The sequence below is a fragment of the Corythoichthys intestinalis genome, chromosome 4 (genome assembly GCF_030265065.1).
Source record: "Corythoichthys intestinalis isolate RoL2023-P3 chromosome 4, ASM3026506v1, whole genome shotgun sequence".
Taxonomy (NCBI): Eukaryota; Metazoa; Chordata; class Actinopteri; order Syngnathiformes; family Syngnathidae; genus Corythoichthys; species Corythoichthys intestinalis.
In genome coordinates this window covers 2,634,668-2,647,295 of record NC_080398.1, presented here as the reverse complement: position 1 = coordinate 2,647,295, position 12,628 = coordinate 2,634,668, and the positions used below count along the sequence as shown (strand labels likewise).

Here is a 12,628-nt window from a genome sequence, read left to right as displayed (position 1 = left end):
ACCAGATGCGTTAGTAAACAGTCGCCATCTTAAAGCAGAAGACTTCCATAGTAGGCTGTTGTGAACCTTCCAAGCTAACCTAATTAACTTTTTATCTAAAATACTCCTAAATCGGCAAAATCTTGACTTGAATCTATCTTCAAAACAGTTTTAAAACTTTCACATGTCGAAAGTAGACAGAAAGGAAATTATGGAATAACAGGAGCAATTTTAACAACTTTAACAGTTGACTCGCAAAATTAAATGAATTGAATGTAGTTTAAAGCTGCTGATACAGAATGGGGACTTGAGTATTTGATTTACGGTTTTAAAATGTTAACTTGATACTGAAATAGTCGTTTATTTAAACCAGAGAGGCTTTTTATATAATTTTTGTACCTAATGCACGAAACATTAAAAGCGTCTAATAGCTTGGGGGATTTGTGGGATTTTCCCCTGGGTTGTTGGTGTGTTTTGCTTTTTTTAAGACAGTTTACTATATTATTTGCACGTTTTACTGACTGACTATGCCATTTCTGTTTGTTATTTATAATGTTTTGTGTTTGTCACTGAATAAACAGGTCAGTTTCTTGTTACCAACCAATGTGTGTTATTCAAACTCACCTTATTCAGCTGGCTAGTTGTTATCAAGAGTACTAAAACCTTTTTCAACATGAGTCTGACAACTAAGTAAGGAGGCTAAATAACTTTAAACTTTAATACATGCTCAGATAGGCCGTTATCGGAATCGGCCAGTATCGGTATCGGATTGGAAGTGCAAAACAATATCGGTATCGGATCGGAAGTGCAAAAACCTGGATCGGGACATCCCTATTTTGAACACTGCAAAAACTCAAAATCCTATCAGTACTTACAGTTTAGACTAACTTAAAACTTAACTAGAACTTAAAAATAGCTTGACACAAATGGAAATTCAATTGAAACATGAGGGAAAAACACATAGCTTTCAAGTGATGTGTGTTATCAAGTGTAATTACATTTTCAGGTAAGAAATATGTTGTTTTTTTTTAATAAGATCTTGAAGTTTAAGTGAAAGCAGTGATTTTTTTTTTTCTAGTCACATCTGAGATGCAATTGTTGACCGTTTTCAACAATGTACATCGAAATAAAGACATTGATTTACTGAAAATGGTTCAATGTTGGATTAAATGTCTTTTTTTTCTCATGTATACTGTATTTATAATTGCTCTTCACCTAAAAAAAAAAGTTTTATCCGATTACGCGACAGAATTTTCAGTCGATTACTAAAATATTCGATAGCTGCAGCCCTACAGCCTATACTTGTGAATGATTGCCAAAGTAGCCATTCTACTCACATGAAAATGAGGAGAAATAGAGTGGGGTGTGATACACTGTAAAGGCCTTGAACGTTGCACTGTGACCTCCATATGGGACGCCGCTCTGGTTTCCATGGTCACTGCCGTCGGTTGTTACTGATAGGAGGCGGAACGAGGGTGTACTCAAGGCTCGCAATATTCCATTTATAATACATCGTGACGAACTGAATGGATCAAAATTAATAATTCTGACTGCTTGAAATGATAAAACTACAGGTTTTATAACCCGACAGTCTTTTTTTTCTCTGGATTATTTTTTGAAAACAAATAAAATTTGACATTTCAAAAATGACTCAATTCTGCTCCCTAGTGGCAAACTGGTGGAAATACACACAGGTCATGTGGCTTTTGTGGTTCTGTACCACCTAAAAAAAAAAAAAAAAAAAGGATCATTCTCGTCCAGCCCTCCCAGCCAAAATGGAATGGACGTCTACTGTCGTTAATTGTGCTGAATAAGTTACATAATTGCTAAAAAGAGACACCTTTATCAACGATAAGAGTTTTGTTTCTTCCACAAAAGAAACGTGTTGTTTTGATTTTGTGCGGCAAGCCACATGAAAAGCGAGACAATGTGTGCTTTCAATTTCTGTCATTTGTTTTTCACGCGTCGCCTTTTGTTGCCGAACACACGGGAACTGATGCAGCGTGAAGGACCGCCGATGACTCGCCGCCGACTGGAATGCGCCGCAAATATGGACTTTCAGTGTCGGGGCGGCACCGCCGCATACTTCCCATATGAATCATATATGAGCATACAGTAAAGAGAACATACTTCAAAACATATTCAACTTTAAATTTCTAAATAAAATGTTTCTTCCAAAAAAATAGAAAAACGGCTTTTCTCATTAGACATTGGTTTTGAATTTTAATTATGACCTTTGATAAAAAATATATATATAAAATTTGAGGTCATGAGGTAACAAAATTATAGCTGCTCTGTCATTGGCTATTGCCTAGCATCTTCCTGGCAACCAATTGGCTAAGAGGGACCTCTACTGCATATCTATGTGTGTATCCCAGCGTCCTTCTCATTTGCTCCTCATGTTCCGATAGCTTCACATGAGTACATTAACTTTTATTTAATACTCTATTTTTTACATTATGCACAACCATCAATTTAAGTTTATTGTGCAACAATTTAATTGTAGCATATATTTGTTACGTTTTTAGTGCTTAAACGTAGTGCGTAGACTAATCGATTAACTCGAGTAATTCGATTAGAAAAAAGATTCAAATTAAATTTTCCTACTTTTAGTATTTGTTTAAAGTTGCGGTGTAGTTTTGAAAGTGTTTGCATTTAGTTATATTGATTTGGCTGGATACACTGATCTCTAGTAGCAACAGTGAATATGACAACTCATTTCACATGGCTGAATCCAGCTACTCCCTGTTAAGACCAACATAAGCTTACTCTTGAGCTAATGTTTTTTTGTTGATGTTTTTTTAAATTTATTAATAATTTAGTTTATAAGTATATTTAGCTGTTTTTGTGGGAATATGTGTTTGAACCATTTGTTAAGAGTATCATTAAAAAAAAAAAGCATTCAAGCTAGCGGACTTTTGCTATGTAAGTTAGCCAATTTTTCTTTGGTTGTATTTAGGTCCTCATTTATTTTATTTTTTTATACCATTTGAGGCTCAGCTGAGGTATTTTAATTTTTTATATTCCTTATCCGATTATTCAATAATTCAAACTAACTAGATCATCGATTAATCGACTACTAAAATAATCGATAGCTGCCGTCCTACAAGTTTTAATGCATTTTTATGCTTTATGAAGGTTTCATGTCTGAATCTTGGGGGGCTTTGAACGGATTAGGGTATTTCCATGAATAACGCGTCCCTACTTACAGAATTTTCAGTTTACGTAATGACTTCCAGAACTAATTAATTTTTTAAGTAGAGATACCACTCTATTTCATAGTTTTTTCCTGGTTAAATTTTACCTCAAAAATTGTATTTTCTTATTTGCGAAATGTTTTGATCATTTTTGCTTAAGAAATATTGTGAATTTTCTGAAAATAGTCACCCAAAAAAATGTCTCCCTCAAATTACTGTAATTTTATACTATAAGGCGTACTATATCTTACAAGAAAACGTTATTTGTTCACAAAATAAACTGCATTGGACAATAAACTTCATGGTCAAAGGAGTTGGGAAAAAAGGAGCAGTTTATAGTCTGAAAATTACGGTAACTTGGCCTAACTGCAAAGTAGCGACCACCATAAATAATTAACATTATGTTATCTTCAGGACACACAAAAAAACGTACATGGATTACCATGGCAACAATGACTGAGCAGTTTCACAGCCATAATGTAAAAATGCAGTATCTTGCATGGACATCATTCATTTTTCATTGACATTAAAGTTAAAAATGACTTATGGATTGTGCACATGGACTATTGTGTTGATGTTTTCAATGCAAATATCCTCCAAGAATTCCTTCCAGGCTGGTTTATGGCGGCGGCTTGCATAACATGCATGGGGGGCGTCTGACAATCGAGGCAGCAACTTCCGGTGAGAAAGGGACACAACCGGAGGGTCACTGTGTCAAAAAGGAGCTTTTCATCTTGCCATGGGGACCAAAAAGCTAGCTGCAGGTGACCTCTAAAACAGCTGCTGTTGCTGTTATTGGGGACTTCTGCGCATGCGTGGAGGACCGCAAAGTCTGTGTTGTTAAGGAAGCAACAAAGTCTCGCAAAACCTACAAAATACATTTGAAGACGTTCACTATTTTTACGCCCATTTACTGGAATTATCTGATATTCACAAAAATTATTTGTAATGTTAACATAAATCTTAAATTTGTATATGGTGAACGTTTACGCCATGCTAGGTTGACTGCCAAAGTAGCACGTGTTTTTATTTTGAAGAAAGGTCAAAGACACTTCCCGCTTCTGCCTCCTGCTAGTTTGTTGCTCACCGTGTTGAAGCTTCAAAACTCACCATTTCGATAATTCTCGTTTTCTTTCCCGCTCGCTTTTTCTTGGCGACGATGTACTGGGCAAGAACCACGCCGCCGAACAGGGCGCACACGCTCGCGCTGGCCGCGGCGCCCACTTTAACGGCCGTTCGGTCCATGGCGGCAAGCTTGGAGGTCCGCCGTCGCCAAGAAGAGCCCTCGTGTGAGTGCTCCTCCTTCGGCCTCGGAGTCTGACAGGTATCCGCCTTCGGGTGCTGCGAGCTGGGTTGTCGGTGACGTCAGTGGCGGCAATGCGGAGCTACTTCCGGAGCGCGCATGCAAACTGAAATCGTCTATTACAGAGAGGATGCCTCACTTCGGGGTAAAACGTGTTTGCATAAGCGAATTAATCGAAAAACAAACCGTATTTTCCTTATTATGACATTTTTTCACCATTGAATTGTACATTTCAAGACGTAAAATGAGTGTTTACGTTCAGAATTAAAAAATTATCCTGACAGTTTGTGTAGCTAAAAACTTAGCTACGTCTGACTTTTATGGTTCGTTATTAATTTTGTTTGCATTACATTAAATTCTGTGATTTTTAACATATTGCTAGTGCAGGGGTGTACAAACTATGGCCCGCTGCCAGGTTTTTAATTGGCCTGCAGCAAATTATGAAAATATCACTGAATATTGTCTGCACAAGAAGCTTAAATTCAGCCGACATTCGGTTGCATTTCTCATCTTTAACATTAGATGGAGCTAGTCACTTAAACAGTGCCTCTCCGTTATGGAGGTAGATTTGTCTTTATTTTTCAATTAAAGAAAAAGTTGCTTCAATCAAAATTAAATAAAATAAATAAAAAAGGTCGCTTCAATCAAAATATACATTATCAATGGAAAAAAAGTCACTTCAATCAAAAAAAAAAATGTGAATGCAAAAATACATTTCAAAGTAAAAAAAAATGCATTTGAAAACTTTCTTTAAAATTTTTTGGGGGAGGGGGAATTTTTTTTTCTATTGAAATAACCTTTTTGATTGAAGTAATGTAGTTTTGCATTTGGGCCACATTTTGGCTGGGACATTTGTGTCTTTATTATCCATTCAAAAAATAAGTTACTTATAAACAAACAAACAAAAATATATTCAAAAGAAAAATCAATCAAAAATAACAAATGTTCAATCATAAAAAAAAAGTTTTTGAATGGGATAAAATATTTGAGACTTAGAAATTTGCATTTGAACACTTAATTTTTAATTGAAACTGTTTTCTTTGATTGAGGAAATCCTTTTTGTGTTTGGGCCATATTTTGGCCAAAAAGGTTGTTTCAATAAAAAAAAAAAAAAAAAAAACTTTCAACCAAAGAAGAAAATTCAATCAAAGAAAATTTTTCAGTTTTTTATTTTTGCATTCAAACACATTTTATTGAATTGACTTTTTTTTTTGATTGAAAATGTATTTTGATTGAAGCGACTTTTTTTTTTGACTGAAGCAACTTTTTCTTTGATTGAATAATAAAGACACAAATCTACCTCCATACTCCGTTGGCTCATAAATCATGATCCAACATGTTGAAATCAAAGTCGTAAACTTTTTTTTTTAAAACAATTTTAGCATCTAGTTTAACATGAATTTATAGAAGATCAAATCCAATGTGATAAATTGAGCTATTTTGATTGTGTTTTTCTTGACTTTTTTGCTGTCACTGTTTCAGTATTGTCAATAAAAATATTTATTTTTGCAATATTCTTGTACTACTGGATTATTTTGTTTAGTGCTGCAACGATTACTCGATTAACTTGAGTAATTCGATGAGGGAAAAAAAGCTTAGAATCAAATTTTGGTGCTTCGAGGATTCGTTTGAGTGGAATAATGGTTTGTTTTTAAAGTGTTTGCATTTGGTTTTATTGATTTGGGTGGATAAACTGCCCTCTAATGGCAATAGTGAATATGACATAACTCTTTTAACATGGCTGGATAAAGCTGCTCCCTGTTGAGACCAACATGAAGTTGTTGAGACCAACATGAAGTTGTTCGTTTTTGTTTGAGCAACTAACGATTATTTTGATAATCACTTAATCGGGCAACTAATTGAACGATTGATCTATTATTCGGTACCTTGAAGTTGGTTTAGGCATGTTATAAATAACAATGAAGACAAAATGGATATTTCTTTCAAAAAATATTTTATTAGTTTTCTGACAACTTTAGTCTACAACTATCGATTATTAAATTCGTTGGTAACTAATTAATTAATCAATTTAATCGATTAGTTGTTGCAGCCTGATTAAGATGCTAGTTTAAGCAGTAAAATTGGTAAAAATGTGAATTGTTGTTTTCCTACATAAAAACTGATTTTTGTTCATGTCCAACTTTGAATTTAAGTAATGAAGACATCTGATAATATTTACAACTGAGTTAAGCTAAGCTCTATGTGTTATAATTTCTAGAATTTAGACAAGTTTAAGGTGAAGGTCCTAAACGATTAATTAGTTATCAAAATAGTTGTCGATTAATTTGCTAACTGATTATTTGTCGATTAATCGCTGCACCTATATTGTTAATGCATTCATAATTTAGAGGTATATTTAGCATGTTTTTTTGTGGGAATATGTGTTAAGAAGATTTGTTGTTGTTGAAAAGAAAAAAAAAAGTTGGCATTTTATAGCATTTAAGCTAGCGGACTTTTGCTATGCAAGTTGTTCTTTTGTTGTACTTTGATCCTAATTTTTTGTTATACCGTTTGAGGCTCAGCTCAGGTATTTTAAATTTTTATGTCCCTTATCCGATTATTCGAACTAATTAGTTCATCGATTAATCAACTACTAAAATAATCGATAGCTGCAGCCCTAGTTGTCAGCGATCAAATGATACCCTACCAATCAAAATCGATTGGCTGTCTATTACCATCAATGCCAGCCATTGAGTTCAAACTTTAAAATACATTTAAAAAATGTTTAGTTACATGATTTTGATCCTTTTTTTTTTTTTTTTTTTTTTTTTAAATAAATGAAAGGGGAAGAATCTTGATTCTGTTTAACTTTCAAGTCATCCATCCTGCAGGAACAGTCCAATAGAAATTTTTATTTTTATTAACATTTTAATCAACCGCAGTCATGTAGTGACATGTTGTCTTCTCAGGAGACAAACGGAAAGTTCAATGTTTAGTGCAGGTCAGGCGCTAATAGTCTTATGACTCAAGTCGGAATGCGAGTAAATCTAATAACACACTTTTTGGAGTAGCACGTGTAAAAATAAATAAGAGCAGGATGACCAAGTTGTCCCGTGAGGACGGGTGAGTAAAATCCTCCAGATGACTGATTAAGAGTCACACAACTTGTGTTTTTTTTTTCTGTCTAGCAACTGCAATCACTGAAAAATGACTTTGGACATTTTGCGTAGTTTGTATGTTAAAAAGCTACTCAAGTTCAGGTCACATGCCTTCCTCCTCATAATGAGTGTGTGTTACTCCACAGGCCGGATGCCCTTGTCCTCCTCCAGTTTCCTCAGGTTTTTGTCCCATTGGGCGAACTGCTTGGACAGCAGGGACATCTGACAACACAAAGAAGAAGGTTCAAATAAATGTAGCATTTAATATTGCTACTATAATAACATTACTGTTTTCATCAAGGCTAGCGATACCGAAAATATTTCATAGACGAAAAATGTTTTCGTGACAATAACGTGACCAAATCGAGCTGAAAACGCGACAGTTTTTTGTCATATACAGTGTCCTCCATAATTATTGGCACCCCTGAAAAAGATGTGTTTTTTAGCTTCTAATATATTTTTTTTATTCAAATAATATGGGACCTTAATGGAAAAAAAAAGAAAAATCCAACCTTCAATACAAGTGCATTCATTCAGTGGGGAAAAAAATCCCACATAAAGAAAGAAATATTTCACATCAAATAATGTGTGTCACAATTATTAGCACCCCTGGTGTTAATACTTTGTACAACCCACTTTTGCCAACAAAACAAGGTCTGGGGACTGAGATGGCCATGGGAGGAGCTTGATTTTGTGTCTGGTGAACCATTTCTGTGTAGATTTGGCCATTACCATATGTTTAGGGTCATTGTCTTGCTGAAAGACCCAGTGATGACCCATCTTCAGCTTTCGGGCAGAGGGCAACAGATTTTGATTTAAAATGCCCTGGTATTTCAAAGCATTCATGATGCCATGCACCCCAAGGTTCCCAGGGCCTTTGGATGCGAAACAGCCCCACACCATCACTGACCCACCCCCATACTTCACAGTGGGTATGAGGTGCTTTTCAGCATGCACATCTTTCGTGGCACGCCAGACCCACTTAGAGTGTTTGTTGCCAAAAAGCTCAATCTTGGCCTCATCTGACCAAAGCACACGGTCCCAGTTGAAGCCTGGGACAATGACAGCAAGACAAAGCCCAGTATCATTTCGGTGTCAGGCAACGATGTTGAAGTGCACTGAGGAGCTCCATGTTGTAAAAAGTAGTGATTATTCTTGGCTATTGGTGAATTTAATTGTCCTAACTTACAATTATGCAGGTAAATGATATGTCTAACCATAAGAAACTAATTATATGATAGATCTTAACAATTTAAATAACTGAATTATTGATTTTAAGAAATAATACAACGAAAGGGGTGACATTTTTAAACTCAAAGTTGCCACAGCTCTGCTTAGCAGTTGTCTTTCGTCACCTCATTCAATACACAAACAATATTTTATTGTATATTTCAAACACGCTCATTGTTTCTAAATGTTACTTTCTTCATAAAAGCAAACCCTAACTCAATTTTAGCTTCAGACTTGGATAAAAACAAAATACCATTTTGTCGTATTCGTCAAAAAGCTGCTTGACTTCCAACGACTGAGCATCCGTCTGGTCCTGAAAAGATTCCATATTGAGGTTTTGTAAGGTGAAACATACAAATAATTTTTAAAAATGACTTATCCACTTCAGAGTTGGTCTGCATCTTTTACCTGCTGTTTGATATGAATTTGGGACAGACGCTGGAGCTTTGTAGCGTGCTCAGGAACATCTGGAGGCAAACAGGGAAAAAAATCCTAATTACAGTGTATTCACAAATATCAGGGAATCAACAAATAAAATGGCAAGACAACTAAACCTCGGATGTAGGTGCTCTCCAGCATTGGCTGCAGGTTGCTAATCTGCTCCAGCAAAGCAGCTTGGGAGAGCAGGAAGTCCTCCTCTGTGTTCACAAACACATGTTACTCAGTTAAAATATTTTCCATGTGCTTGAATTATTTATTCCTCACCAGCGAGGATAAACTCCAGCTTCATGGTGTCGGGCACAGCGATGTGATCGGTGAATTGCGGGTCCAAGTACTTCATCAGGTCCTCAACTGCACGTAAAAGCAATTATCTTATCGTAATAAGATACATACATTGGTATGAAAAAGTATCTTAACCTTTCGGAAATTCTCACATTTCTGCACAAAATCACTATCAAATGTAATCTGATCTTTGTCAAAATCACACAGATGAAAAAAAACACTTAAAAAAAAAATATATATATATATATATGTATACATATACAGTATATATTTTAATATAATATCGCAATATATCTCACCCCCCCACCAAAAATCGCAGCAATAGTTTTTTCCCAATATCTTTCAGGCCTAATACAAACAATTTAAGAAGGGGGAAAAATAAGTAAGTGAACCCTCTGGCTTAGGAGACTTAAAGAGCAATTGAAACCAATTTTTACCGAACATTTTAAGTCAGGTGTGTGCCCAATCACTGATGAGTAGTTTAAAGTTGCCCTGCCCACTATAAAACACACACTTGGAAATGTCTTAATGAGAAACATTGTCTGATGTGCATTATGGCTTGGTCAAAAGAGCTGTCTCAAGACAAGGATTGTTGATTCGTATCAAGCTGGTAAAGGATACAAAACCATCTCTAAAAGTCTGGATGTTCATCAATCGACAGTCAGAGAAGTTGTCTACAAATGGAGAGAAATTGCCACTGTTGCTTCTCTCCCAAGGAGTCGCCGTCCACCAAAGATGACACCAAGATTTCAGTGCAGAATACTCAGAGAGGTAAAAAAGAACCCTTGAGTGTCTGATAAAGACTTACAGAAATCATTGGCACAGTCCAAAATCTCTGTGCACACATCAACTCCATGTAAAACTATGGCCAAGAATGGTGTTCATGGAAAGACTCAACCAAGGAAGCCACTGCTGTCTAAAAAACACATTGTTGCTCGTTTAATGTTCACAAAAAGGCACTTGGACACTCCACAGAAGTTTTGTGGACTGATGAAACCAAAGTTGAATTGTTTGAGAGTAACACACAACGTCATGTGTGAAGGAAAAATGGAACAGCTCACCAACATCAACACCTCCTCCCAACCCTGCGTGAAGCATGGTGGAGGGAGCATCATGATTTCAGGATGATTTGCTACCTCAAGGCCTGGACAACTTGCAATCATTAATGGAAGAATGAATTCAAATGTTTTGCAGGAAAACCTAATACCGTCAATTGAAGCTAAAAAGAGGATGGATACTGCAACAAAACAATGATCCAAAACACAAAATTAAATCAACTTCATAATGGTTTCAGAAGAACAAAATACACGTTCTGGAGTGGCCAAGTCAAAGTCCAGACTTGAACCCCATTGAGATTCTTTGGCATGACTTAAAGACAGCGATTCATGCTAGACATCCCAGGAATCTGACTGAACTTCAGCAGTTTTGTAGAGAAGAATGGGCCAAGATTAGTCTTGATTGATGTGGCAGACGGATCTGCAGCTACAGGAAGCATCTGGTTGAAGTTATTGCTGCCAAAGGAGGGGGGGGGGGGGCACAAAATATTAAATGTGATCGTTCACTTACTTATTTTTCCCCCTTCTGTCATTGTTTTCATACTACCCTCATTAAAATACGAAAACCTATAAATGTTTGGGTGGTTTTGGTTAAAGCAGACACCGTTTTTTCATCTGTGTGATTTTGACAAAGGTCCGATCACATTTGAGGATTTTATGCAGAAATGTGAGAAATTCCAAAAAGGTTCAGATACTTTTTCCTTCCACTGTAAATACAGTACAGTATTACGAATATATCTCTTATTTTATAATTTGACCCACTTTTCTTGTGAAGAATCTTGACTCGCTCTCTCTTGTTGGCCGTGTTCGTCAGGTCGGCCTGGATTCTGGCTAGAGCCTCTGCACACTGCAAAAAAAAAAAGGACACTACGTAACTCATTGGCTGCCATGGATAAAACATGATCATTCACTGCCAGCACTCTCAAAGCATGCACACACCACACAAAAACCTTCACTGTTATGGCGAAAGCATATGATTGCCTCAAGCCACAAGTGTGTCATCTTAGCTTTTATAATGCTAAAATGAATTAAAGTAGATCTTTACATCCCAACATATACTTTAACAGTCGTTTAAACACACTTCAGGGTATAAACCTCCAGTTTAATAATACAAATTACTTGAAAGTGGCCAGCTCAGTACTAATTTATATAAAATATACATAATAACACAAAACAGATACATACATACACCAGTTATGTGCAAATATGACTTTTACGAATTAATGTACACGATAACACAGTATAAATCCAGTGCTGTAATAGGAAAATAGCTAGGCTATGGTTAGCGTCTTAGCTCGACCACACCTATAAATAAAAACTAACCTTTAAAGGTTTCGCATTTTTATTTCTTCTTTCTCCATATATGTGATTCTCCAAAGCCTGAAGGCGCATTTCCACGTTATCTATCGAATCTTTCTTGTCCATCTCCGAAGCTTTCTTTCCTAAATTCGTTGGACAAAACAGTGCCCACTCGCTTACGTATTTTACATTCGTCGAGCCACAGACGCGTATTGATGACGTATTTCACAGCGTTTCTAATATTTTTATCCAGAATTTTGAATATTCCACCCCATTATTTCTTAACATCACTTATTATTGTGTATGATTTTTAAAATACATTTTTCTTCTTCAAAAAAATGAAAAGAAGAAATAAAAACATTACGGAGTTTACAGGTGTCGCTGTTGTTACCTAACTCTTCTTCGGCTGTCAGTCAGCTGGGAATAAAAACACTAGCTAAACACTTCTTCACTTCCACTAGACCGCAAAAACACATATAAAAGTAGGTTTTCTAACTTTTCTATAAATTTGTGAAATGTCAGTTTGTCGTGTAAAAAATACTAAAAGCCAAGCTTGATACGTTTAGTTGTTCCATCAAAATACTTCCGTGTTGCCTTTCGATAGGCGTGCTAGCTAGCTAGCTGTCATGTTCACGCAAGTTTGTGGTGTTTGGTGGATCTTAAGCGTAATAATGGGGTACAATTCCACCAGAGACGCAGTTTCATTTCTATGGTTTTGTTTGTATGCTTTAACTCCTTTTAAAT

At 35.9% G+C, this 12,628-nt stretch overlaps 3 protein-coding genes across 5 annotated transcripts in view; 1 reads left to right on the top strand and 2 right to left on the bottom strand.

Annotated features, from left to right (window-relative positions):
* LOC130915146 (cytosolic 5'-nucleotidase 3) overlaps positions 1 to 4,581 on the bottom strand; it is a 37,356-nt gene extending 32,775 nt beyond the window's left edge. Inside the window, exon 1 of the mRNA XM_057834947.1 lies at positions 4,287 to 4,581. Coding sequence (XP_057690930.1) covers positions 4,287 to 4,421 — 135 coding nt within the window. The 5' untranslated portion in view covers positions 4,422 to 4,581. The remainder of the gene's footprint in view (positions 1 to 4,286) is intronic.
* A 2,712-nt stretch (positions 4,582 to 7,293) lies between these two features.
* LOC130914714 (dynactin subunit 3-like) lies at positions 7,294 to 12,094 on the bottom strand. The gene is made up of 7 exons (XM_057834152.1): positions 11,909 to 12,094; positions 11,348 to 11,432; positions 9,513 to 9,599; positions 9,362 to 9,445; positions 9,216 to 9,274; positions 9,061 to 9,120; positions 7,294 to 7,799 (listed from the first exon to the last, which is right to left on the bottom strand). The coding sequence occupies exons 1-7, from the start codon at positions 12,008 to 12,010 to the stop codon at positions 7,713 to 7,715; spliced, it is 564 nt and encodes a 187-aa protein (XP_057690135.1). The 5' UTR covers positions 12,011 to 12,094; the 3' UTR covers positions 7,294 to 7,712.
* Positions 7,720 to 12,628, top strand: part of LOC130914713 (autophagy protein 5-like) — an 82,222-nt gene continuing 77,313 nt past the window's right edge. For 2 of the 3 annotated variants that reach the window (XM_057834150.1, XM_057834148.1), the window contains exon 1: positions 12,275 to 12,366. The gene's annotated coding sequence lies outside the window, so the exon portion shown is untranslated. Of the gene's footprint in view, positions 7,820 to 12,274; positions 12,367 to 12,628 lie in introns of those variants that run through there. The other variant, XM_057834149.1, reaches the window with a different exon arrangement.